Source organism: Rhinopithecus bieti, unplaced genomic scaffold (assembly GCF_001698545.2).
Source record: "Rhinopithecus bieti isolate Rb0 unplaced genomic scaffold, ASM169854v2 scaffold_20150, whole genome shotgun sequence".
NCBI classification, from domain to species: domain Eukaryota; kingdom Metazoa; phylum Chordata; class Mammalia; order Primates; family Cercopithecidae; genus Rhinopithecus; species Rhinopithecus bieti.
Genome location: NW_016810565.1, coordinates 3,273,144 through 3,300,846, shown reverse-complemented (window position 1 = coordinate 3,300,846; position 27,703 = coordinate 3,273,144). Strand labels below are relative to the sequence as shown.

General features: G+C 45.1%; 1 protein-coding gene across 1 annotated transcript in view; it reads left to right on the top strand.

Annotated features, from left to right (window-relative positions):
• Positions 1-27,703, top strand: part of PPP2R5C (protein phosphatase 2 regulatory subunit B'gamma) — a 169,503-nt gene that overhangs the window by 102,205 nt on the left and 39,595 nt on the right. The window contains 4 exon segments of the mRNA XM_017892288.1: positions 22,157-22,267; positions 23,241-23,251; positions 23,253-23,331; positions 23,414-23,544. Coding sequence (XP_017747777.1) covers positions 22,157-22,267; positions 23,241-23,251; positions 23,253-23,331; positions 23,414-23,544 — 332 coding nt within the window.

Here is a 27,703-nt window from a genome sequence, read left to right as displayed (position 1 = left end):
GGGGGGGGGGGGGGGGAGCAATTCCCAGGGGAGCCAGCTCCTGGCATGCAGTTTCCCAGGTCTAAGTTACACCAGCTCCGTCATTAATTTCAGCCGTGTTTAAATATAATCAGCCACCTGTTTTTTTCAATTAAATTATCCAGTTAATCTGTTTCTCAGGCATGGACCTTCTTCTGATAGTCAAAACACCGGTAGCAAAACTAATTGTAGCTTTTAAAAAACTCAGTGTCGTAAAAGTAAAGCTGCTTTGTTAACAGTAACTAAAGAGTTAAGGTTAGGGGTTGCACCCTTTCAAAATCTGAAAAATTGACATATCTAGCAGTTTTTACATGATTTCAGAGGGTGCAAGCCTCCTAGAGCCTACAGTAGACCCCAGATTAGGAAATGTAGAGTCTCTTATCTTCTAAATCAGGGTTCTCATCCACGTCAGGGAATCAGAGATGCCTGGTCTCCTCGAGAGCCTTTCAGAGGGTCTGTGGTGTTAGAACTATTTCCATCATACTGCTAAGACTTCCATTGACTTTTTCACTGTGTTGAAATTTGCACCGATGGTGCAGAGGCAGTAGTAGGTACAACATCTTGCACCTTAGCAAGAAGCACAGTGGTGGCACCAAGCTGACAACCACACACCCAGTAGAAACAAAAACTGCCAGTTTCACTTAGTGGCCTAAATGAAGCAATAGAATAGATTAATTTTATTATTTCATGACCCTTGTGCACACATGGTCTTAGGACTCTATGATGAAATGTGAAGTTTTCATAAAACTCATCTGCTGCTGGTGCAGTAGTCAGGAGGGAAAGCGCTTGTGCAATGGAGCTGTCGGCCGAACTTGCTGCTGTTTTCATGGAACACCATTTTTACCTGAAAACTGACCGACAAACCAGTTATTCAGACTTTGAATATTTGGCGGGCATCTTCTGAAAAAATAAGCAAAATGAGAAAATCACTTTAAGGAAAATAACTGACAGCATTTGTCGTCAGTGATAAAATTTGAGCTTTCTAGGGAAGTTTGGTTTCATTTTGTTTTTAGAGATGCAGTCTTGCTCTGTCGCCCCAGCGGAGTACACTGGCATAGTCATAGCTCGCTGCAGCCTCGAACTCAAGTGATGCTGCCACCTCAGCCTCCTAAGTAGCTGGAACCACAGGCATGCACCACCATACCCAGCTGATTTTTTTTATTTTTTGTAGACACAGGGTCTCCACTCTATTGACCAGGCTGGTCTCGATCTCCTGTGCTCAAGCAATCCACCCACCTCGGCCTCCCAAAGTGCTGGGATTATAGGCATGAACTATCACACCCAGCCGGAAATTTTGAATTTTGGAAAATTTATATGCAGCAGGGTGAGCTTCAGCCTCCCAAAGCGGCAGACACTCCTGCTGAGCTCAGTGGTGATGGGAATGAGCAGGATTTTTAATAGATATGATGAAGTGAGTCACCACTTGGAAGAGCCACATAACTCAGTGAACAAGTATTTTCCAAATGACTGGTAGAGGTTACAGAGTCATTTGTGGCAAGAGAGCCATTCAGAGTGCACAATCCAGCACTGGATTTGAATGTGAGAGTACAGACCCTCATTGATGGGTTTCAGGAGCTCACCCTAATAAACTACTACTGGTTGAATTTTGATGTAGACGATGAAAACACTATTAGACAGATACTCCTTCCTTGTCAACTACATTATCTGTGTGGGACCAGACTTTCATCCTGTATTTCAACCTAAGCATTCTGAACACAGAAGCAGATATGATAATCCAGCATTTTTCTATTAAACCAGATGTTAAAGAGATTTACAGAAATGTAAAACAATGCCACTTTGCTCACTTATTTGTTTTGGAAAATACAGTTATCATGCATAAATATATGTCATTTATACTAAGACATGATATTTTTTTTTTTTTTTTTTTTTTTTTAGATGAGGTCTTGCTCTGTTGCCCAGACTAGAGTGCAGCAGCATGGTCATTACTCACCGCAGACTCAAACTCCTGGGCTCAAGCAATCCTCCCCCTCCCCCTGCCTCAGCCTCACAAGTAGCTGAGTCTACACTACAAGTGTGTGCCACTACACCTAGCTGATTTTTTTTTTAAGAGATGGAGTCTGGGCCAGGCACAGTAGCTCACGCCTGTCATCCCAGCACGGGAGGCCAAGGCAGGCGGATCACCTGAGATCAGGAGTTCAGGACCAACCTGGCCAACATGGTGAAACCCCGTCTCTACTAAAAATACAAAAATTAGCTGGGTTTGGTAGCGCACACTTGTAATCCCAGCTACTTGGGGGGCTGTGGCAGGAGAATCGCTTGAACTTGGAAAGCGGAGGTTGCAGTGAGCTGAGATTGAGCCACTGCACTCCAGCCTGGGCAACAGAGTGAGACTCTGTCTCAAAAAAAAAAGAGATGGAGTCTGGTTACATTTCCTGAGTTGGTCTTGAACTCCTGGCCTCTAGTAATCATCCTGCCTCAGCCTCCCAAGTTGGGAATTTTTTTTTTAATTTCTCTGGTTTAATTTCTAATATGGCCAATATCAATAGATACAATTCTTGTAAACAAAAGTTCTTTAGGATTTGTAACTGTTTTGAGGAGTTTAGTAGGGGTCTGAGACCAAAAAGTTTGAGAGCTATTTTTCTAAAACAGTACTACTCAAAGGCTGCAGCTTCAACAGCCTTTAAGCTTGTTAGAAATGCAGATTCTTGGCTGGGTGTGGTGGCTCACACCTGTAATCCCAGCACTTTGGGAGGCCAAGGCTGGTGGATCACCTGAGGTTGGGAGTTCTAAACCAGCCTGGTCAACATGGTGAAACCCCATTTCTACTAAAAATACAAAAAAGTAGCCGGGTGTGGTGGCAGGGGCCTGTAATCCCAGCTACTTGGGAGATTGAGGTGGAAGAATCACCTGAACCCGGCAGTGGGAGGTTGCAGTGAACCAAGATCGCACCACTGCACTCCAGCCTGGGTGCGGCAGAGTGAGACTCCGTCTGAAGAAAAAAAAAAGAAATGCAGATTCTTCGGGTCCACCTTAGACGTGTGGACTCTCTGGGGGTGTGTCGCTGTGCTGTGTGTTTCCACTGTTCTCCAGGTCATCCTCAGGCAAGCCACAACTTTAAAAACTGTTTTGAATAACGTCCTGCATGGTCCCATCTTTGGATTGTCAGTTCCCTCAGAGAACAACGTATTATACTCTTGCATTTCTTCCACTGAATTCAGCACACTGCCTTTTATAGACTCAATAAATATTCATTCGATATGAGGTTTTCTGCGTAGACTTGGGCATTAAGACTAGTCTTCATAGTCATCAATGAAAATAACCTGAAGATCAGAAAAGGAATTGCTTGGATTGGTGGTTGAATGAGTCGGATGACTCAGAAGTACTTCGCATTAGGGTGGACCTCTCTAGAATTACCCAAATCTATTGTGCTGGACCACTGAGAAGGCAGCCTGTTGTACTCACTCAGTCATGCAAGAAATGTGTATTGCAGGCACCATGCTACCACTTGGGGCTACCCCAAGGAAAAAAATAATATAGTCTCTACCTGTATGATATCCACCCTTACTGGTCTGGGAGACAAGAAGAGGCAGCAGACGTTATGATATGAGGGCCAAGGACTGCAGTGGCGGTCAGTGTAAGGTCTGGTAAGAGCACAGGCCTAGGAGGCCTAATACCTTGTCAGGGCGCCCCAGAGAAGTGGCATGTACACCAGCGGCCCACCCACCATTCAGGACTAGCTGGCTCAGTGAAAGCTATATAGAGGAGGGAAGGGAAGGGGTGTGTTCCCAGCAGAAGAAACAGCTCCTCCAAGACCCAAAGACTAGAGAAAGTAAGACATGTTTGGGTTTGAGCCAAGCCTGGAGCTCCCGATTGGGTGGGGCTGGAGTCTAGATCCAGGGGAGCTTGACGGAAACTGAGGACTTGAGGTCATTGGGAGAGCTGGGACCACCCCGTGTGCTCTGGCTGCAGTGTGAAGAATAGATGGGAATGGGTGTCAAAATAATGCATGAAGGGACCAGCTCAACATCTGTAGCATTTCAGGGGAGAGGTGGTGGAATGAGCCAAGCAGCTTTGATGGCGGAGAGAAATGGGCAAATGCAGAGATGTTGAGAAGGTAGAAACACAATTCAGGGTGGATTTGGTTGAGATACTTGGAGAGAGGAACCAACATGTAGGTTTCTGACTTGAGCAAGTGGAATGCTGGTTCCAGGAAAGAGCATGGGCCCTGGTGTAGGAAAGGCCTGAGATGGGTCTTATCTGTTAACATTATTTAGAGCTCTTTGGGTTAACAGGGGCCAACACCCAATTTACTGTGGTTTACCCTCACAAGGGAGTTTACCAGGCAGACACTGGGTCACTCACACTTAGTCCACAGACTAAGGGACAGCTTTTCCTTCCATGTCCCATGTCCCCCGCTCTCTGTATGCAACCTTCCTTCTTTGGGGCATCCCTCTATGACGACAGAGGAAAGCATGGCCCTTGCTAGCTTGCCAGAAGAGGCCTGATGCCTCCTGTCCCCTGCCTGCCCTTGATCCCATTGCTGTAGCTAGGGAGGTGGGGTACTATGGTTGTGACTCAGACTGCGTCATGTGCCCACCAAACCACTCGACAGAGTCAAGGAGCAAGAATTCCCCAGAAGGGAGGGAGTTGTGTGCTTCTCTGGGCAGATTAGACGGTCGGGTCTACTCAACTTTCATCCACTAACTGTGTTACTTTAGGTGAGCGGCTTGGTTCTGTAAGCTTCAGTTAGTGCTGCAAATAGCTGTAATGCTTCTGCCTTTCAGAGCAGCTAGGATGAAAGGGAAAACAACATGGAAAGCTGGGTAGCCCCCGTGACAAAGTTGTCAGTGTCTTTGGAAGTGGGCCAGAAAGGGACAAGCCTCCAAGATTTCTCAGAACGCTTACCAGGGGGACGCCTCAATGCAGCCTTCTTTCTTCGTATTAGTACGAGACTTACTTCTAATTCTTGCTCCAGACTCTGATACCTTGAGGTTACTTAACTTTTCCTTTTTTTTTTTTTTTTTTTTGAGACTGAGTCTCGCTCTGCCGCCAGGCTAGAGTGCAGTGGTGTAATCTCGGGTCACTGCAACCTCCCAGGTTCAAGTAATTCTCCTGCCTCAGCCTCCCAAGTAGCTGAGATTACAGGCACGCACCACCACACCCAGCTAATTTTTGTATTTTTAGTAGAGACAGGGTTTCACCACATTGGCTATGATGGTCTCAAACTCCTGATCTCAGGTGATCCACCCACCTCGGCCTCCCAGCGTGCTGGGATTCCAGACATGAGCCACTGGGCCTGGCCTCTGTTTTCTTATTTAGAAGGTTATCATGCTGTAGAACTACTTCATAGAGAGTTAGATTAGTTTAGCCGGGCGCAGTGGCTCACGCCCCTAATCCCAGCACTTTGGGAGGCTGAGGCGGGCGGATCACAAGGTCAGGAGATCGAGACCATCCTGGCTAACATGGTGAAACCCCGTCTCTACTAAAAATACAAAAAAATTAGCCGGGCGCGGTGGCGGGCGCCTGTGGTCCCAGCTACTCTGGAGGCTGAGGCAGGAGAATGGCGTGGGCCCGGGAGGCGGAGCTTGCAGTGAGCTGAGATCCGGCCACTGCACTCCAGCCTGGGCGACAGAGCGAGACTGCGCCTCACCAAAAAAAAAAAAAAAGAGAGATTAGTTTAAATGGTGATTGGAGGATTAAAAATACATGGTCTGAAGTATGATTTCATGTTTGTAACATATAAATAAATTCATGAAAATAAAATCAAACTTAGGGAGAGAAAGCAACTTGTGAAATACTCTACAGAGTACAGTGACCCAGCCCTGCAACACCGTCCACACCGCAGATCAATTTGTTTCCATTTTATCAATAGATTTATAAAGTAAAGCTGAAGGCCTGGCCAACATGATGAAACCCCGTCTCTACTAAAATACAAAAATTAGCTGGGCATGGGGTCGTGCACCCCATGCCCAGCTACTCGGGACTACCCGAGTAGTCCCAGCTACTCAGGAGACTGAGGCAGGAGAATCGCTTGAACCCTGGAGGCAGAGGTCGCAATGAGCCAAGATCACGCTCCAGCCCGATGACAGAGCAAGACTCCATCTAAAATAAATAAATAATAAAGCTGAAGGAATACAGTACAAACTGTTAACAGTAGGTGCCTTTGGGTGGTATGTGAACTTTTCCCTTTTACTATACGCTTTTGCAATTTAAAAAAAATCCTCAATGGGCCAGGCACAGTGGCCCATGCCTATAATCCCAGCACTTTGGAAGGCCAGGGCAGAAGGATCACTTGAGGTCAGGAGTTGGAGACCAGCCTGGGCAATGTAGCAAGATCTTGTGTCTACAAAACAAAATTTTTAGGCCAGGCACAGTGTCTCACACCTGTAATCCCAGCACTTTGGGAGGCCGAAACGGACAGATCATCTGAGGTTAGGAGTTCGAGACCAGCCTGGCCAACACAGTGAAACTATGTCTCTACTAAAAATACAAAAATTAGCCAGGCGTGGTGGCACACGCCTGTAATCTCAGCTACTCAGGAGGCTGAGGCAGGAGAATCGCTTGAACCCGGCAGGCAGAGGTTGCAGTGAGCTGAGATCATGCCACTGCACTCCAGCCTGGGCGACAGAGCAAGACTGTCTCAAAAAAAAAAAAAAGAAAGAAAAGTTGTTAATAGCTGGGTGTGGGGCATACCTGCGCCTGTATGCCTAGCTACTCAGGGCTGAGGTGGGAGGCTTGTTTGAGCCCAGGAGCTTAAGGCTGCAATGAGGTGTGATGGTGCCACTGCACTCCTACCTGGACAACAGAGCAAGACTCTGCCTCAAAAAAAAAAAAAAAATTAAGAGTTATGTACCACATTTGTCATCAAAAACCAGTAAAGATATTTTTCTTTCTTAAAAACAAGCGGCCAGGCACAGTGGCTCACGCCTGTAATCCCAGCACTTTGGGAAGCCAAGGCAGGTGGATCACCTGAGGTCAGGAGTTCAAGACCAGCCTGACCAATATGGTGAACTCTCATCTCTACTAAAAATATGAAAATCAGCCAGGCATGGTGGCGGGCACCTGTAGTCCCAGCTACTCAGGAGGCTGAGGCAGGAGGATTGCTTGAACCTGGGAGGTGGAGGTTGCAGTGAGCCGAGATCGCACCACTGCACTCCAGCCTGGGCAACAGAGCGAAACTCTGTCAAAAAAAAATAATTAATTAATTAAAAACATAAAATAAAAACAAGCTAACTGTATGTAATCATAGTACTGTTTTTATCAGGACTCTTGTGAGTTTCCAGGGAAAACTAGTTCATCATATTATTTTAATCCGCACTGTCTGTAAGTGATTTGATGTTGACGTACACGTTTTATGAGCATGAGAGTGTTCTTAGAATCTCTTGGCCGGGTCCTGGGGGAGGTCTCACACCCTGCACCCCGAGATGGGTGTCCTGTGCTTCACTTAGGGACTGATGTAGAGCACGTTCCTTCTTCTATTTTTATAGCTGATATTTACAGTGTGTTCTGGAAAGTTTTACTTGCTGTAAGGGTGATGATAGTTTGGGAGAGGAAAGAATGTGTTGAATTAAAAGGGATAGTATATTGACCAATGGAGTTTCAGTCAACAAATTTATTTCAAGTGAGGTTTTAAATCATGCATTCCCAAGTACTTTTGAAATCCAGAGAATGATTTTCCACTTTAAATATCAGTAAGCTGTTTTTGTTTTTTTGTTTTGTTTTGTTTTTTGTTTTGTTTTTTGTTCTTTTTTGAGACGGAATCTCGCTCTGTCGCCCAGGCTGGAGTGCAGTGGCGTGATCTCGGCTCTCTGCAAGCTCCACCTCCCGGGTTCACACCATTCTCCTGCCTCAGCCTCCCGAGTAGCTGGGACTACAGGCGCCCGCCACCACACCTGGCTAATTTTTTGTATTTTTAGTAGAGATGGGTTTTCACCATGTTAGCCAGGATGGTCTCGATCTCCTGACCTCGTGATTCTCCCGCCTCAGCCTCCCAAAGTAAGCCGTTTTTTAGAGGTTTGTTTGTTCTTTTGATTTTGAGATTTTCCTTTGACGTTTTTAAATTATAAAAGAAATACATGCTTATGTGATAACAAATGAAACAAATACGAAAACATTTTAAAAAGTTAATCTTTTTCTTACTCCACCCCTCCCCAGTTCTAGCCATCTCTACCTCCAGTCAACCAATTCATGTTTATTGTATTTTCAGAAGGCTACTGAGAAACTTTTGGGATGATGAGTATGTTCATTATCTGATTTATATGATTGTTTCACAGGTATATGCATATGTTAAATATCAAATTGTGCACTTTAAATATGCACAGTTAATCATATATAAATTATATCTCAGTAAAGCTGGGTGTTTTCAGATGTCCAAAGTTGTTAGGTATTTCTTTTGGTCTAGGGGTGCAGTGAAGAAATTACTAACACACCAAGGGCATTGTGAACCAAGACGTTTTGGGAACTTAGGACCTAGTGAATATCTTTCCTTAACTTTTTTTTAATTAATTTTTAATTTACATATAGTGAAATTCACGCTTTTTTGTGGCCAGTTCTCAGAACTTTGGTAAATGTGTATAGTCACTTCTTCCCCACCACAGTCAGGATATAGAACAGTTTCTTGTTTTTGCTTGTTTGTTTTGAGACGGAGTCTCTGTCGCCCAGGCTGGAGTGCAGTGGCACAATATCGGCTCACTGCAAGCTCCGCCTCCCGGGTTCAAGTGATTCTTCTGCCTCCGCCTCCTGAGTAGAACAGTTTCTTTAACCTCCAGAAACATGGCTTTCTGCCCACTTTGTAGTCAGAGCTTTCCCCGTCCTTTATCTCTGCCCCTCACTAGTCTGTTCTCCATCACATCATTTTGTCTTTTCCAGAATGGAAACTCCATGGAAATGGATTCAGTGTGTAGCCTTTGGGTCTAGCTTCTTTCGCTTAGCATGATGCATTGGACATTCATCCATGTTGTCACACAGTTTTGTTCCTTTTCCTTCTCAGTGTTGTCTCATTATATAGAAATAACACCGTTTGTTTATCCATGTCCTAGTTGAGGGATATTTGAGGTGTTTCCAGTTTGGGGCAATAAAACTGTTATAAATATTTATATACAGATTTTAGACTTAAGCTTTTATTTAACTTGGGTAAACATAGGGATGCAATTGCTAGGTGAATGATAAGTGTGTGTTGAGCTTTCTAAGGAAGTGCCAAACCGTTTTCCAAAGTGGCTGCCACGTGATTCCCCCAGCAGTGCAGGAGTTCTCGTGCCTGCTGTATCTTTGTCAGTATTTGGTGTCAGCGGTCCTTTTATCTCATTTTGATTTTAATTTGCATTTCCCTAATGACTAATGATGCCAAGCTTTTTTGTTTGTCTCTTTGTGTTTTGGAGACAGGATCTCGCTCTGTCAGCCAGACTGGAGTGCGGTGGCTCGATCATGGCTCACTTCAGCCTCTACCTCCCAGGCTCAGGTGATCCTCTCACCTCAGCCTCCTGAGTAGCTGGGACTATAGGCGCCCACCACCACACCCACCTCATTTTTGTATTTTTAGTAGAGACAAGGTCTCACTGTGTTGTCCAAGCTGGTTTCGAATTCCTGAGTTCAAGTGATCCCCATGCCTCAGCTTATGAAAGTGCTGGGATTCCAGGTGTGAGCCACCACACCTGGCCCAAGCATTTTTTCCCTGTGCTTTTTGTCATTTGTCTGTTTTCATTGATGAAGTGTCTGTTCAAATCGTTTGCCTGTGTTTTAACTGGGCTTTCTTTCTTTTTTTTTTTTTTTTTTTTTTTTTTTTTTTTTTTGAGTTTTGAGACTTCTTTATATATCTGGGTACAGATTTTTTTGCGAGATAAATGATTTGCAAGTATTTTCTCTCAGTCTGTAGCTTGTCTTTTTTTTTCTTAAGTGTCTTGTACAGAGCAAAAATGTTTAATTTAGATAAAGTCCAACTTAGGATTTGTCCTTTATCAGTAGTGCTTTTGGTATCATATCTAAGAAGTCTGCCAAACCTAAGCTCACAAAGATCTTTCTCCTGTATTTTCTTCATGGCTTCACGTTTTACATTTGGGTCTGTGTGGTCTAGTTTGTCTGTAGTTCGTTCTTTGGCGTATGGATTTCCAATTGTTCTGTTTGTTGAAAAGACTGATGAACATCCACTGAACTGCTTGTGTGCCTTTGTTAAAAATCAGTTGAGCATGTTGTGAGTCTTCTGGACTCTGTCCTGTTCCATGTTTGTGTGTCTCTCTTTGCCAGTCTCACACTGTCTTCAGCATGGTACTTGACAGTAAATTTTGAGATCAGGTTGTGTGACTCTGCTATAACATACTCTTTCTTCTCTTTCAAAATTGTTTTGACTATTCTAGTTCTTTTACCTTTCCATATAAATTTTAAAATCAGCTTGTTATCTACAAAATATTCTCCAGGGGTTTACCGCACATGCAGTGAACATGTAGACTTGGAGACCATTGACCTCTTAGCAGTGTGAGCTTTGCAACCTGTGTACACAGCATGTCTCCCCATTTTGGTCTTCTTGTTTTGTAGTTGTCAGCAAACAGATGCTATAAATATCTTCTTAGACTCATAAATTAGTATTTTGGTTTTTAGTTGTCGTTGTAAATAGATCTGTTTGTTTTCCATTTGTAATTGTTTATTGTCTTTTTTCTTGTAATTCTATCAGGTTTTGCTTCATGTTATATATATTCATATAAATATTTAGCGTATATCCACTTGGTAAATTAACTCTTTTACCACAATAGATATGACTGTATTCCTGGTAATATTATTTGCTCTGAAATCTACTCTGACCTTAATATAGCCATTCCAGCATTCTTTTGACTAGTGTTGGCATGGTATGTCTTTTTCTTCCCTTTTACTTTTGATCAGTTTGTATCTTTATACATCAAGTGGGCTTATGATAGATAGCATATCGTTGAGTCTTGCTTTTTTTTTTTTTTTGAGATGGATTCTCACTCTGTTGCCCAGGCTGGAGTGCAGTGGTGCAATCTCGACTCACTGCAAGCTCCGCCTCCCGGGTTCACGCCATTCTCCTGCCTCAGCCTCCCCCGAGTAGCTGGGACTACAGGCATCCGCCACCATGCCCAGCTAATTTTGTATTTTCAGTACAGACAGGGTTTCACCATGTTAGCCAGGATGTTCTCAATCTCCTGACCTTGTGATCCGCCCGCCTTGACTTCCCAAAGTGCTGGGATTACAGGCGTGAACCATCATGCCCGGCTGAGTCTTGCTTTTTTATTCAATCAGACAATCCCTGTCTTTCGGAGTGTTCAAACCATTGATTTTTCACGTGATTATGAATGTACTTGGGTTTAAATGTACCATGTTCCTTTTTTTTTTTCTATTTGTCCCACCTGTTTATCATTTCTCTTTCCTCTTTGTCTGCATTTTTTTGGATCAATTGAGTACTTTTTATGATTCCATTCTATCTCATTTGTTGGCTTTTTTATGATAACTCCATATTGTTTGATTTTAATTGTTACTCTTTTCTAGAATACACCTTTAACTTATCACACTCTGCCTTCAAGCGATAATGTACTATTTCATATAGAATAGAAGAAATTTACAACAGTATACTTCTGTTGCTCCTCTTCCAGCCTTTCCGCTATTATCATACATTTTAGTTAGTATGTTATAAACCTCACAATCTTGTTTTTGTTGTAAAGAAATTTAAGTGATTTTTTTAAAATCTTTTATATTTACCCAGATAGTTACAATTTTCAGTGCTCATCATTCCATTGTGTAGATTCAGATATCCATCTGATATCAATTACCTTCTGCTTGAAGGACTCTCTTAATATTTCTTATAGCACAGGTCTACTGATGATGAATTCTTTTAGCTTTTGTGTATCTGAAAAAGCCTGTCTTTTCTTTTGCCTTTTTTTTTTTTTTTTTTTGAGACAGGGTCTTGCTCTGTTGCCCAGGCCAGAGTGTAGTGGTGCAATCATGGCTCACTGCAGCCTTGACTTCCGCCCTCAGTCAGTCCTCCCACCTCACCCCCCACCCCCAACTCTGCCCCAGTAGCTGGGATGACAGGCACATGCCACCATGTCCAGCTAATTTTTTTACATTTTGTAGAGACAGGGTCTCACTAGGTTGCCTAAGCTGGTCTCAAACTCCTGGGCTCAAGCACTCCTTTCATCTTGGCCCCGCAAAGTACTGAGATGACAGGCATGAGCCTGGTCTTGCCTTCAGTTTTGAAAGATCTGCTTGCTGGTATAGAATTGCATGTCAACCATTTTATCCTTGAAAAACTTTTGCTTGCCTTTTGTCTTGCTTGCATTATTTCTGACGAGAAGTCTCCTGCCATTCTTTTCTTTGTTCCTTTGGACATAATGTACCCTTTCCCGCTCTGGGAGCTTTCAAAATTGTCTCTTCTAATGCTCTTTTTAAGCCATTTGATTATGATGGGCCTTGGCACGGTTTACTTCATGTTTCCTGTGTTTCGAACTTGTTTATAATTTTCATCAGTTTGGGAAATTGTTTAACCATCGTGTCTTCAGATATTTTTTTCTGTCCCATGACTCTTCCTCTCCTTTAGAGACCCCAATAACGTGTATTAGGCTTCGTAGAGTTGATGCTGATGCTCTCTTTCTCTTAATTCTTTTTTTTTTTTTTTCTATGTTACATTTGGATAGTTTCCTTTGCTGTCTTCAAGTTCTTTAACCTTTTCCACCGTGTCTTTTCTGTTAATTCTTTTTTTTTTTTTTGAGACGGAGTCTCGCTCTGTCGCCCAGGCTGGAGTGCAGTGGCCGGATCTCAGCTCACTGCAAGCTCCGCCTCCCGGGTTTACGCCATTCTCCTGCCTCAGCCTCCCAAGTAGCTGGGACTACAGGCGCCCGCCACCACGCCCGGCTAGTTTTTTTTTTGTATTTTTTAGTAGAGACGGGGTTTCACTGTGTTAGCCAGGATGGTCTCGATCTCCTGACCTCGTGATCCGCCCATCTCGGCCTCCCAAAGTGCTGGGATTACAGGCTTGAGCCACCGCGCTCAGCCTGTTAATTCTTATTACAGTAAATTTTTCGTGTCACACATTATTTTTTTAATTAAGTGACCAAGTTTACTTAAGCAACTAGAGATCTATGGGTACATATTGTTGTTGTCATCTCTAGTGGTTTGATTTGCGTCTTTTTAAAATATCTTTCATGTCCTCCTAACTTTTTGGACACAGAATACTGTATTAATATCCTTGTCTGCTAATTCTAACATTTGTGTCCGTTCAATTCCATTGATTGGTTTTTCTTCTCATTATAAATCCTTTTCCTGCGTCTTAGCATGTCTGGTAATTTTTAATGGGATGTCTGACGTTGTGAATTTTGGTTTGTTGAGTGCTGTATGCTTACATAGCTCTATTGATGTTCTTGAGATTTGTTTGGGGATGCAATTAAGTTACTTGGAAACAGTTTGATCCTTTCAGTTCTTGCCTTTAAGATGTTTTAGGCAGGAACAGTTATATTAAAACCAGAACTAATTATTCTCCACCACTGAGACCTTTCTGATTAGGAAGCCAGTGCCCCATGAAGCATGAATTTTTCCCATCTGATTGGTGGGAACAGACACTGTTCCCAGCCCTGAGCAACTACTGGGTTCTCACTAATCCTTTCAGGTGCTTCTTTTCCCAGCCTGTAGTAGTTTCCTCACACACATATGCTGATCTGTACTCTGCTGAACAGTTCAGCGACCTCCACAAATCGCTGTAGTTCTCTCTGTGCAACTGTCTCCTTTGTGGAACTCTGCCTTGCAAATTCGAATCCCATTCGACTGCTGGATCCCACCTGGGTTCTTTCTCCCTGTACTACAACCTAAAAATCTATCAAAGCAGGAGCCTGGGGCAGTGTGGGACGCACCTCACTTATTCCCATCTCTCAGGGATCACTGTCCTTATCCTTCATTGTCTTGAAATCCAGTATCTTGAAAACCATAATTTTATATTTTTTTGCCCACGTATTTGGTTGTTTCAGGCAGTAGCATAAACCTCATCCTTGTTACTCCATCTCATCTGGAAGCATAAGTCGGCTTCATTTATAATAAATACTCAATAAACACTTAACTCCATCCACCCAGGGGATCTAGCAAGTATTATCAAAATGAAAGACTGTTTGCATAGTTTATAATGCCATAATTTCATACATCATTTGGCGGTTAGGGGCATGGCTGTGCATACATGACTGGGAAGTGTAAGGAGTTTATCTCTGAAACTTCCCTTCTCAGTTGATTTATATCACGTTGGATACAGAGGATGTTGTTCTGCTATTCTAAAGCATTACTAAACTTTCTCATACCTTACTGCAAAAAGAAATCAGAATACATGATAAAGCAAATATATTTGAATGTTAATGGTGAAATCTAAATGACAGCTATTCACTATAAAATTATTTCACCTTTATTGCACTGAAATTTTTCATCATAAAAACATTGGGAATACATCATTCAGAATCTCTGCAAAACTAATCTGTGGCCCAGAGTAAATAAGAGCACTTCCAAATCCATTGTCATCTTTAAATGATACTAGTTGAATTGAATTATAAATATTATGAGTCATTTCTTACATATAAATATTCTAAACTCAAAAAAATTTAAACTCAGGCTCATAACTATAAATGATTTGTTTTCTTGCTTATCTGAAGTAAGATGATACTGTATATTGTTATGAAATTGTAGAAAATTAAAATATTCATTGTTTGAAAAGTTTAGACTAAATTTCCTTCATTAAGTGTTCTACAAAGGTTTGTAAGTTTTTTGTTTTGTTTCGTTTTGTTTGTTTGTTTGTTTAATTTGAGATACAGTCTTGCTCTGTCACCCAGGCTGGAGTGCAGTGGCACGATCTCAGCTCACTGCAACCTCCGCCTGCCAAGTTCAAGCAATTCTCTTGCCCCAGCCTCCAGAGTAGCTGGGATTACAGGCCTGCACCACCCTACTTGGCTAATTTTTGTATTTTTAGTAGAGACGGGGTTTTATCATGTTGGCCAGGCTGGTCTTGAGCTCCTAACCTCAGGTGACCTGCCCACCTCAGCCTCCCAAAGTGCTGGCTGGGATTACAGGGGTGAGCCACTGCTCCTCGCCCATAAATTTTTATTTCCATATCTTTAACTGCTATTTAGGAACATGTTTGAATAGATTGTAAAAATAGCAAGTTATTCAAAGTAAGAATTTTCAGTGTGGTTCTTGACTGTCACATCATGGCATCTATTTGGAGGTGAAATCGATTCTTTGAAAGCAGCTCTTGCTGTGGAGGAAGCGCGAGGTGGATTTGTGGGAAGAAGCCTTGGCTTTCCCTTAGCCTCGCGTCGCTGCCGAGTACTCATTGTGCGCCAGGGAGACCTTAAACCAAGGACTTCCCAGCCACCCAGTCATACTTGAGATAAATATTCCAAAGAAAATGTACAGCATCGTGGAAGAGCTTAAAATTAGGGGCCCAATTAGGACTGTAATTACTTTGCAGCTGAGATGTAAAGGTTTAATGAGACATTTTTCACAGTTTCCAGGTAATTAATTGGTGTTGCAGTTAATAAGGTGACTGATGTGTGCTTTTCCCAGGATCCATTTACTCTCAGCAAGTGTTTGAGGACCTCCTAGGTGCCAGGCACGGTGGTAGGTGCTGGGATTGCTGTACATTTATGTTCTCTAGATGACAGCTGAGTTCTGGCGCCATGAAAGCAGATTCAGACTCACTTTACAAATGGGGAAAGGGGTAGTTTCTCCCTTTTAAGAATGCTACCACAATTTTTACTCCTCTACGTAAATTTTAAGTTAAGTTCATTGAGTTCATCGAAAGTTCAGTTTAAGATTGTGTCTACTTTTTACATTGCTTTGTGAAGTTCCATCTTTATAATACGATGTCATCCCACATCAAAGGTTCCTCCTTTTATTTGGGCATTCTTCAGTGCTTTTTATTAGAGTTTTCTGCTCTCTCCATCAAGGCCTTATAGCTAGGCCAGTAATTCCCAGGCACTTCATAGTTTTGGTGTCTGGGTAGCTGGAGGCTTCGTCTCTGTTTCTTTTTTGTAATTGTTTAATTGTTAGTGGAGAGGTGGTTGCTGTTGGTTTCGTATTTTTGATATTTGCATGTGGTAGTCTTGTTGTGACGGTCTGTCTGTTGCCTCCGTTTTCCAGCTATATCATTTGCAAACAAATGACAATTTTGTGTTTAAAAATACATGTATTGTGAAGGGGCTTACACATTCTGCCCGTCCCAGAAATGTATCTCTTAGCAATATGACTTGTAGAACCTAACAGTTCTATCACGGGAGGAAGTGTTCTGCAGTAACTGTAATTTGATCTTTGATGAATTCATTTGTTATAAATCCTGTTGAAATGAATAAAACAGAGAATAAATAACACAATAACCCTTGTGGTTTTGAACAGAGAACTGTAAATAATCAAACCTTTCTTTCCTGTTGCCTCTAAAGTTAGACTATCAGTGTTTTGTTTTTTTTGAAATGTATCCCTTCATGTCTTAAAATTTTTATATGTTACACTGCTGCAGTTATGTTATGGCATAAATATTTTATTACTTCACTCATTGGTAATGAATGATAACACATACAGAAAGGCTGCATGATATTGCTGAATTGTAAGAATTTTTCGTAAAGTTGCTTCTTGGGCCATTCTAGTTTACATCTAATTTAATAAATTTAGCAATTTGGAGAACATCTGCGGGACTGATGTAAGCACTGAAAGTGGAAGTGTCAGGGAGGCAGCAGAAGCAGGTGCTTCCTGAGATTAACCAGAGTCGGTCCTGGCACAGATGGGGCTGTGTGACTCACATGCAGACATACGTGTGCGCTCACGTGCGTGCCTTTATTTTTGTGTGCGGGTCAGTCAAACGTTTGGGAAGTGCTGTGTAATGCTAACTGTTCGGGCGTAATGTTTTCCCAGTTAGTAAGTGCTGTTGCATGCGTTTTCTGTGATTCTCACTACAGCCCAATGCAAAAAAAAAAAAAAGGATTTACCTTTTTTTTTTTTTTGAGATGGAGTCTCACTCTGTTGCCCAGGCTGGAGTGCAGTGGTGCAGTCTCGGCTCACTGCAACTTCCACCTCCAGGGTTCAAGTGATTCCCCTGCCTCAGCCTCCCGAGTAGCTGGGACTCCCGGCACCCACCACCACACCCAGCTAAGTTTTTTGTTTTTAGTGAAGATGGGGTTTCACCATGTTGGCTAGGCTGCTTTTGAACTCCTGACCTCAAGTGATCCACCCACCTTGGCCTCCCAAAGGCTGGAATTACAGGCATGAGTCACCACGCCTGGCCTTTACCCTTTCCAACAGAGGAGAAAATTGAGGCTCAGGCAGGCTGTTTGTTCTGAGGTTCTTCTTCTAGGTGGGAAGAGGATGTAGAGAGACTGTTTGCATGAGGCTGTGCTGCCTTTCTTGGGCAGCGTGATTCTGCGTCCTTACCTCTGGGTGCGCTCTGGATCCGTAGGTCTCATTTGAGAGGTCACAGTGAACCTGTGTGCTGCACAGAAGACCCAGTGCTCCTTAGACCTCAGAGTTTCTTTGGTGTTCGCTGCATGACGTTGATGTCTTCCCTGTTTCCTCAGACCAGATCCATGCATCCAGGTAGCATGGCAGTGACATTTGCACACGGACATCAGCACCCCGGGTTTCTGTACCTGAGGCTTCTGCCCCTGATTTGCCCCTGAAGCTTTTGTGCTAAGAAATGTTGCTAGGTTAGAAACCCGAGAATAATTTGAGGTGATACACTGTATGCTTTCTGTTCCTTTTCCCCCCAAAATACTACTTTTTATTTAATCTTTTCTAGAGATGTGTACTAAATTAATGCAATGTAATGTGGTAAGAAAAGTGTGTAGAAGTTAGAAGTGCAAGATTTTTTTCCTTACACATGAGAAATGACTTTCAATCGATCAGAATTGGCTGGAATGAGCCTTCCTGGACCTAGCTTGGTCATCAGTCAAGGACGTCGTATCAGTCTGCTCAGGCTGCCATAAGAAAACGCCACAGACTCAGTGGCTTAAACCACAGAAATGTATCTTCTCTCCATTCTGGAGGCTGGAAAGTCTAAACTCCAGGGTGTAGCAGGGTTTGTTCCCTGCTGAGGGCCTCTTCCTGGCTTGCAGACGGCCACTGTGCCCTCCCGTGGCCTTTGCTCTGAGCAAGTGCAGAGGAGGCGAATGCGAGCCTTCTACTATCCCTCCTTACAAAGACACTAATCCTGGAGGGCCAGGGCCCCCCCTTATGACTTCATTCACCGTTCGTTGTTTTCTTTGAGGACCCATCTCCAAATCCAGCCACACCAGGGTTTAGGTCTTTAACATGAATTTGAGGAAGGGAGGCCACAACCATTGAGTCCGTGACAGATACTGAAGAGAGGACATTGTGTTAAGAGCAAGCTATGTGAGCCACCTTACGAGCCCTCAGCTCAGCATCAAGCATTCAGTGAGTGTGCAGGTGTTTGAGACGGGGCCTGACTGCTGGGCTGACTGTCACTGTGCGGGAGAGCTTCAACTGGAAACCCTAATCACTAGCTTTCCTGCTCGTAGAAACCACCAGTTTACTTAGGAGTCTCAGCTGACTGGGTGCCTTAGTCAGGGCTGTCCAGAGAAACAGCAGGAGAGACAGATTGAGATCTCAAGGACTTGCCTTCTGCAGTGGGTGAGTCCAGCGGGCAGGTCTGGACTCCACGGACGGGCAGCGGGCAGGAGACTTGGCCGTGGCGGACACTGCAGGCCACAGGTGGACTCTCCTCAAAGAAGCCACAGTTTGGGTCTCACGGGCTTCTCAGCTGACTAGTTGAAGCCCCCACATTCTCAAGGGTGATCGCTACTTGAAGTCCATTGATTCTTGGTGTTAACCACATCTGTAAAATGCCTTTACAGCAACACCCACAGCAGTGTTTGGACAGCTGGGCACTGTGACCTAGCCAGGTTGACACATACGGCCAGCTGGCACAGTAGGGGACATTTTACTTTTTTTCAGTTATCGCCTTTAACCATGATGGGTGCAATCACACTTTCCTGACCCTAAATACATCTTGGGCAAGTTGGTTAACTTTTTAGTAATCCCTGGTTACAGAAATCCAATCTAGGTTAAAGCTTTCATCTCAGACCCTCTCCAAATGGCATCTAAACCGCACCCCAGGCAGCCTGGCCAGGGAGGGACGTGCCATGGGAGAGGAGACGAAGCAGGGTTGGCTCCGAGCCCTTCTTGCCCGCCCTTCCCCAGGGCTTTGAGCAGAACCTGGAAGAGGGGAAGGGCAGCTGCCTGTTCTTCTGCTCACTTGCTCCCTGTGGCCTTGGCCAGAATGGTGGTCTCTTCCTCTGTGGCATATCTGTGACTCTGCGGCAGCAGGCCTCTTCCAGAGGGACAGCTGTTTCCTCTCCCCCGAGACCTACAGCCTCCTCTCTGGGTGAGCTGACTTCCCTCTCCCTTGGCAGCTTCCTGGGTGGTGTGGCCCTACAGCTCCTGCTCTGGCCTCTGTATCCCAGAAACCTCAGAAGTGGCGGCCCTGCTTTCCTTCCAGGCGCCATGGTTCCTCAGGCCCTGATGTCACAGGCTGTTCCCAGAGTCTCCTGCCAGGCATAGTCCTGTTCACAGATTCCTCTGCCACCCAGAGTTCATGCCCAGGCTCTGCCCTCCCCACACTGTGCTCCGCTCCTGTCGGCACCAGGCAGGGCTCACAGCTCTAACCCACCGAATAACAAAGTGCCATCTCCCGTTCCTGAAGGTGACCCTGTCCTGTGGGTGGCTGGACCCTGACCCCAATCTTTTGGCTTTGAGAGAGAGGATAGAAAACCCCAGTTCACAAATGCTACACTCCCTGTAGGGTCTAAAGACTCAATTCAGACTTTCCTCTCTCTACCCTTCATGGCCCTAGAAGATACGGAGAGCTTCGGCAGTGGCTGCTGCTGACAGGACCAGTTCTGTTACGTCTCCACACACCCTGGGAGGAGGCAACGGCCCACCCAAAGTGTGTGTGTGGCCTTTCCTTAGTAGTTGAGCTCTTAGCATCTCCTTGTTCATATCTGTGGGCTTTGGGGTCAGGGTGCCAGGAGCGGCAGACTAGTCCCCTGTCTGCACCGAGTTCCTGTGGGCCAGCAACTGAGGCAGGACCGTCCACCTGGCAATCACTGTTCTTTGGGAGGCTCCTTGCAGTGACCTGTACGCACATCAGCTTCACAGAGGAGGGGACAGTCCCTGGAGAGTAGAAATTGCCAGAAATCATACACCAGTGAGAGTCAGGCTAACTCTTGGCTTTAGATTGCAGACTTTTTTCCTTGTACCTGTGTCTCAGGAACATTACTCATACTTTTACTAATAAAAGTTTTTTTAATTAGTTGTTTCTGGCTTTTCAGCCCCTTTTTTCATCCCTGCGTTTCTACACTATCTGTGAAGGCCATTACAGGTGGTCTTTACGTCAGCTCCCCTCTGAGATGACACAGAGAACAAGCTCAGATGCTTGATGCTCAGAGCTTTTATCGCTGATGACTTTCTGAAAAATGATATTAAAGTTTGGAGTTCAGTATCAATACCAGTAAAGAAGGGAAGAAACAGGCAGGTGCGGTAGCTCATGCCTCTAATTCCAGTACTTTGGGTGGCCAAGGCAGGAGGATTGCTTAAGCCCAGGAGTTCGAGACCAGCATGGGCAACATAGTGAGTTCTTGTCTCTGCAAAAAATAAATAAAATTAGCAGAGCATGGTGGTGCATGCTGGTAGTCCCAACTACTTGGGAGGCTGGGGCAGGAGGATCGTGTGAGCCCAGAAGTTGGAGGCTGCAGTGAGCAATGATGGCCACTGTACTCCAGCCTGGGCAGCAGAGCGACGCCCTCTCTTTAAGAGGAAAAAAGAAAAAGAAGGGAAGAAACAACAGTGGTAACATTGAGTATTAACTTGGTCTTTACGAGACTGGGTATCTAAAGCCAGCCAAGTTTGCCCTGGACTCTCTAGAAACATCTTCTCATTGTTGTCGTAGAGTCAGATTTTAATCTTTTATGTCAAAGGTTTTAATTTTGTGCTTCTGAGAGTGGTGGAACTGGGGCTTTTTGTGATCACCTGTAAGAGCCATTCACCAGAGCCCAGTTATATAACTGGCATATGATCCGTTCAGAGATTCAATAAGGTAACCAATCATATTTAGGCTTAGTACAAAAGAGGACTGGGCACGGTGACTCACACCTGTAATCCCAGCACTTTGGGAGGCTGAGGGGGGACGGATCACTTGAGGTCAGGAGTTCGAAACTGGCCTGGCCAGCGTGGTGAAACAGTGGTGAAATCCCGTTTCTACTAAAAATACAAAAATTTACCATGCATGGTGGTGCACACCTGTAATCCTAGCTACTCAGGAGGGTGAGGCACAAGAATTGCTTGAACGCAGGAGACAGAGGTTGCAGTGAGCTGAGTTCGCACCACTACACTCCAGCCTGGGCCGCAGAGGGAGACATTGCCTCAAAAAATAAATAAATAAAATAAATAAATAAATAAATAAATAGACTTAGTACAGAATAAAAATAGGTTATAAATGTATGACATGGAAACACTACTCTTTTCTGTTTGTCACTGATCTGTCAGTCTGTGTTATACAAGTCCAAACAGACTGAGAGAAATCGAACAGCCCATGCCTGGACGCACAGCCGTGCCGCCCCCAACAATCCTCTGTGCCCCGAGCAGTCCTTTCTCTGGAAATGATCCTAGCTTTTGACTCAGAGGTCGTCCCACCCTGCCTGTTGCTTTCCTCGTCGTTGCGGATTGCGGAGGGTGTTGGTGCCATTGTCACACGGTTCCTCCCTGCGTCATGCAGCCCTTGCTGTTTCCAGCATTTTCAGCTGTGAATCTCTGCTGTGTCCTTCTTCATCTCGTCCCTTTCTTACTCTCATTTTGAACATTCTCCTTGCTCTTGCACCCACTGGATAGTATAAGACCTCAGAAGTCATCACTGTGCCATCAGCCTTTGTTGGTGTTGGTTGTCATTTAAAGTTTGACAGTCAAGAGTTCAAATGACTTTGGTGGTCAACTTTCATGCTCACCTGTCCAAAGTGACGTTTCCTGCTACAGTTTTGATCCAGGCTGTCTTTGAGGACCCACACGGCTTCTGCATTTTGAGGATATGGAGGAGCTAAGTTACCATGGGAAGCGGCTACTGTTAGAATTACCTAAGACTTTTTAAAATGTTCTCTGTCAATATTTTAAATGCCCTGGTTGTAATTATAGAATATGTGGATTTTAGTTTGCAGTTAACATGTTTCGAACATTACCACCTTCCTCCAATCCTACGGGAGCAGAATTTGACCCAGAGGAAGACGAACCAACGTTAGAAGCAGCCTGGCCTCATCTACAGGTATTGGGCTCTGGGGTGACCAGAATCAGAGGGCACCAGTGATGCATGGGAGTAGCCTGGGGTCCACAGAGCAGGCGCACAGGTCTGGGCAGATGGACCTCTCCTCCTCAGTAGGATGGTCCTCGCAAACCCATACATACAAGAAGAATATTTCAGCAGAATAAAGTTAATATGTGTGTTTGACCACTTTACACAGCCAGTGAAGATGTGGAATTGTCAGTGTGCTCTCAGTGAAAATGGCCACTTTGTTGATGGCCGTTGAATTCAGGCTCAGAGGTCCTAAGCCGACAGTCTCCCAGTTTTTGGTACTCATATTTAATGTGTGCCTGCTGGGCCCCCAGGCCCCGCACTGGCCACTGCCTTTCCCCAGGGCATTTGTAAGGCAGAAGGGTGGCTGGCAAGGAGGCACCAGGGTCAGCGAGAGCAGAGCAGGAGCCAGGCATGCGAGTGGGAGGGCCATCCACCCGTGACAGGCCTCCCACGCTGTCCTACCCAGTATGTCTGCACTGGGAAAGAATTGTCCCAGCTCCAGGAAGTCACGGTTCAGGGTCCACATCTTAGGGCCCTCTTACCTGCCAGCCCCAGAGTTCCTATGCATTTGGTTGGCTCTGTGCCTTGGCATTTTGGGACACTCCTGGGCGACAGGCTGCAAATCCCCTCCTCCCCCCACAGAGTTGGGTCATGGCCTGGTTTGTGGCATCTGTGCCCTGTAGTCTCTGAACAGTGTACATCAACCATGGAGATCATTTTGTTTAAATGCCGTTTAAGCATCTGTGGGTCTCACCAAATAAAATAGTTACATCGCCATTTATCATTAAATTAAGCCATGTAATTTAGCATTAATTCTGTAGATATGTGGCTTTAAGAGGCTAATATTTGCAGATCAGTAAAGATTCAATTCCTGGTATATTTTAATCTCCATTCAATAAAATCTCATGTTATTTGACGCGTTGTTGTTGTTTTTTTCTCCTAGCTTGTTTATGAATTTTCTTAAGATTTTAGAGTCTCCAGATTTCCAACCTAATATAGCGAAGAAATATATTGATCAGAAGTTTGTATTGCAGGTAAGGTACAAATTAGCTGACACTCTGAAAGCCCTGATGGAGTGGTGACAGCCAGCCACTAAGTGTCTTTTTCTTCTCAAAGCTTTTAGAGCTCTTTGACAGTGAAGATCCTCGGGAGAGAGATTTTCTTAAAACCACCCTTCACAGAATCTATGGGAAATTCCTAGGCTTGAGAGCTTACATCAGAAAACAGATAAATAATATATTTTATAGGTAAGTCACATGTGGATGGCGTTGTCCTCGGATGTGGTGATGCTCACTTCCCCACTCAGTGCTCCCCCACCCCATCGTCTCCTCTGACAGGACTCAGCACGTGGAGGGGGTTTCTCAAAGCCTGTCTGTCACGTGCAGGTGGACCCCCTCGTGCACTCTGTGCGGTGGGCCAGCTGGGCTCATCCTCCCTGCCTCCCTCCCCTCTCCCCACAGCTCCCTCCTGAGCCACCAGGTTCCCCAGCGCCTCACCCTGGGTCCCTCCATCGTTCCTGTTTCTACTGAAAGGTCTAGTTTCCCAGAAGTGGGGATAAATTGGTTCCATCCAACCCAACTGTGTTAGTGAAGGTTCTCGAGAGGGGCAGTACTCATAGGATAGATGAATATATGAAGGGGAGTTATTAGGAGAATTGACTCACACGATCACAAGGTGAAGACCCACAATAGGCCATCTGCAAGCTGAGTCCCAAAACCTCAAAAGTAGGGAGGCGGACAGTGCAACCTTCAGTCTGTGACCGAAAGCACAGGAGTCCCTGGCAAACAACTGGTATAGGTCTAAGAGTCCAGAAGCAAGAAGAACTTAGAGTCCAGTGTTCAAGGGCAGGAAGCGTCCAGCACAGGAGAAAGATGGAGGCCTGAAGACTCAGCCAGTCTAGCCCTTCCACGTTCCTCTGCCTGCTTTATTCTGGCTGCACTGGCAGCTGATTAGATGGTGCCCACCTAGATTAAGGATGGGTCCACTGACTCAAATGTTAATCTCCTTTGGCAGCACCCTCACAGACATACCCAGGGACGATACTTTGCATCCTTCAATCCAGTCAAGTTGACACTCATGTCTGCCTCTAAGGCACCTGACTCCAGGATGGTGCAAGGTAGTGCGAGGTAGTGACACATCCTGGTGATGATGGGGACGGTATGACGGTGTCTTTCTGTGAGATAAGAGCATGAGCAGGTCCTACGCAGCCTCACTGCAGGGCCAGGGTGTGGACAGAGCATGGGCCATGGCCTGGAGAAGGGGCCAGGTGTCAGCCACGGCCAACGCAGACCTCAGGGTCCTTTCTTAGTCACTGTGACCAAGCATGGGAAAAGAACAGGGGCATCTGAGACAGATCGCAGATGAGACCCCCCTGCCGAGACCCACCGCCCCGGCCCTTCCTGTCCCTTGCTGGGATCCCATGTCGGGAGCACCCCGCCCTTCCCCTCTGCGGTCATTAGGGTCGCATTCCCTCCCGGCCTCCACACCTGATAGGGCATTTTGGCATGAGAGCCTTTGACTCTGTGTGTGACTTTCCTTTGAACTCCTTCCAAGTTCCCCACATCTCATTTATAAAATGGAGCCCGGTGCTGGGCATAGCCCAGACCTGACACATTAACTGGAACAGAGAATGGCGTCACTTTCCAAAATGTTATGTTTCTAGTTTATGTTTCTTGGTATCATGATTCCTTTTCAACAAGATCATTACTTGCCTGGTATGCTTATCTATGAAAACATAATATGCATGATTTAATTAACATACAACAGGTATAATTTAAATTTCAGTCGTCTTGACCTAAAATTAAAGCTCTACCTATTTCTGTTTTCTTAATCCTAGTAGGTTTTGTTCAGATAGCAGAATCACAAATCTACTGTACACCTGCATTTAAGAAGTAGAAAATGTGTCATACCTTAACCTTACGAAATACTTAAATAGATTAGTATTCAAAAGTTATTACACATGATTTAGTTCAGTTCTCACTAAAGGTTTGGTGCTAGAGTATGGCATTTGTGTCTTTGTGCATGCGTTTAATAATCTTTTCTGTAATTGTCCTGATATATGCAATCAAAAGCAAGCATACTATCTAGATTCCATCATTGATTTGGGTCCTCATTGTCAGTACCACTACCTCCTCATTTCATGTGAGAAAAAAATAAGAAAGATCTTGAGAGATGCATTCAGCTCGTCTAAGTTTTTTTTTTTTTTTTCCTTTTCTTTTCTCTTTTTTTAAGGCAGGGTCTCACTCTGTCACCCAGGCTGGAGTACAGTGATGCTATACGCCATAGCTCACTGCAGCCTTAAACTCCTGAGTTTAAGGGATCCTTCTACCTCAGCTTCCCAAGTAGCTGGGACTACAGATGTGTGCCACCACATCTGGCTAATTTTTTTAATTTTTGTAGAGATGGGGATCTCACTGTGTTGCCCAGGCTGGTTTCAAACTCCTGGCCTCAAGTGATCCTCCTGCCTGAGCCTCCCAAAGCACTGAGATTGCAGGTGTGAGCCGTCACACCCAGCCAGCTCATGTAAGTTCAATATAGTACAGCTGTGTCTTCTAAGAAAAAAACATTTTGAACATATTTGGTTCAACTTAACTGAAAATGTAAATATCAGGTTGCTGTTTATTTCTATAGTTTCTCATTATCGTCAGCTTAAGTGTGAGTTAAACGGTGCTGTCCATAACCTGTGGTACCTGCTTTGGCACACAGTGGGACCTGGAGGCTGGGTGGGCAGGGCAGTGTGCCGTTCCTTCTCTTGCTGCATAACCAGCCATGGGTCATGCACCGTCCTCACCCGGGCCCTGCAGCGAGGCTGTGCAGCACCTGCTCATGCTCTTATCTCACAGAGAGATGCCATCAAACTGTCCCTGTCATCGCCAGGATGTATCACTATCTCACACCATCCTGGAGTCAGGACCCGCCCCCAGCTCAGTGGCTTCCGTCAGCATGGCCCATCACTCCTCGTGATGCTGTCATCTGCGCTGGGCTCATCCAGACGGTTCTGCTCCGTGGCGTGTGCTGGGGCCGGAGGGTTCCCAGGGGCTGCTGAGCAGGTCCCCACGCTGCCTCTGTGATGCCTTGAGCTCCTCCAGGTTGTGGGAGTTTCTACAGCCATGGCCACATCCAAGAGGGGAGAAGCAGGACCCCCAGTCCTCCTAAGAGCTTGGCTTGGAACTGGTGCAGAGTGACTTCTGCCCTTTGTATTGGTCAAAGCAGGGCACAAGGACAGCCCAGCTTCAGAGAAATAAGTAGAATAATAAGTAAATAAGAAAGAAGTAGAATAAGAGGTGTTCAGGAGTCACTTCTACCCTTTGTTCTGGCCTCACCTCTTCCCATGAGGCCAGAACACATCATACAGGCAGGAAAGGCATTTAGAATCCCTTCTGGAGACTTCTATAGCCAGCAGGTTCCCAGCTTAGTGTCTGGGGGGTCTGATTCCCTTTCTGCTGAAAGAGTGAGAAACGCTCTTGCTGGCTCCCAGGGATCTCTGTTTCCCTCCCATGGTGTCCCTGTTTGTCTTCTGCTGGAAAAGGAAGAAGGAAAAGAACTGTCCTTATTTTCTCTTTCTTCTGCCTGCTTCAAAGCAGGTTTAAAAAATTAGAAATTAAGAATGTATCAGTAAGAATGTAGTAACGTTGATTTAGGAAAACAAAATGGCTTATAACAGCAAGCCACCCTTATGTAAATGTTAAAGCTGATGGAGCTAGACCAGAAGGGGTTCAGGGCTCTTTGCCTCGGAGGGGCCCAGAGCACAGCTCTCCAAGGCCCATGCGAGAGGAATAGTAAACTGAAGCCACACGGCTGCAGTGTGTGCAAAGGGAGCCTGCAGGGTGAGTTTGGTAAATTAAAGCGCCTCTCAGTGTAGACACACACACTGACTTCTGCTTGGGCGCAGCTTCCAAACCTCAGGGTAGGTGCAGGCTCAGGGACACCAGGGGAGAGCATTTTCTGTTTCTTGTCATGGCACCACTGTCGTTCCTGTCACCCACGGCACCAAGGTTTGCCCTCGTGACGTTTCTCCCTCACTCTCAGGCTTTGGTCACATGCGTTGCTGTGCTGCTGCGTCTCGCTGCTAAAGGTTCTGCTTTCTGGCGCCTGCAAGAGCAGATCTCAGGTTTTTTTGTTTTGTTTTGTTTTGTTTTGTTTTGTTTTGTTTTGTTTTGTTTTGAAACAGGGTCTCTGTTGCCCAGGCTGGAGTGCAGTGGTGCCACCTCAGCTCACTGCAACCTCCATCTTCCAGGTTCAAGTGATCCTCCCACCTCAGCCTCTCGAATATGTGGGATTACAGGCATATGCCACTATGCCCGGCTAATTTTTATATATTTAGTAGAGATGGAGTTTTGCCATGTTGGCCAGGCTGGTCTCGAACTCCTGACCTCAGGTGTTCTGCCTGCCTCGGCCTCCCAAAGT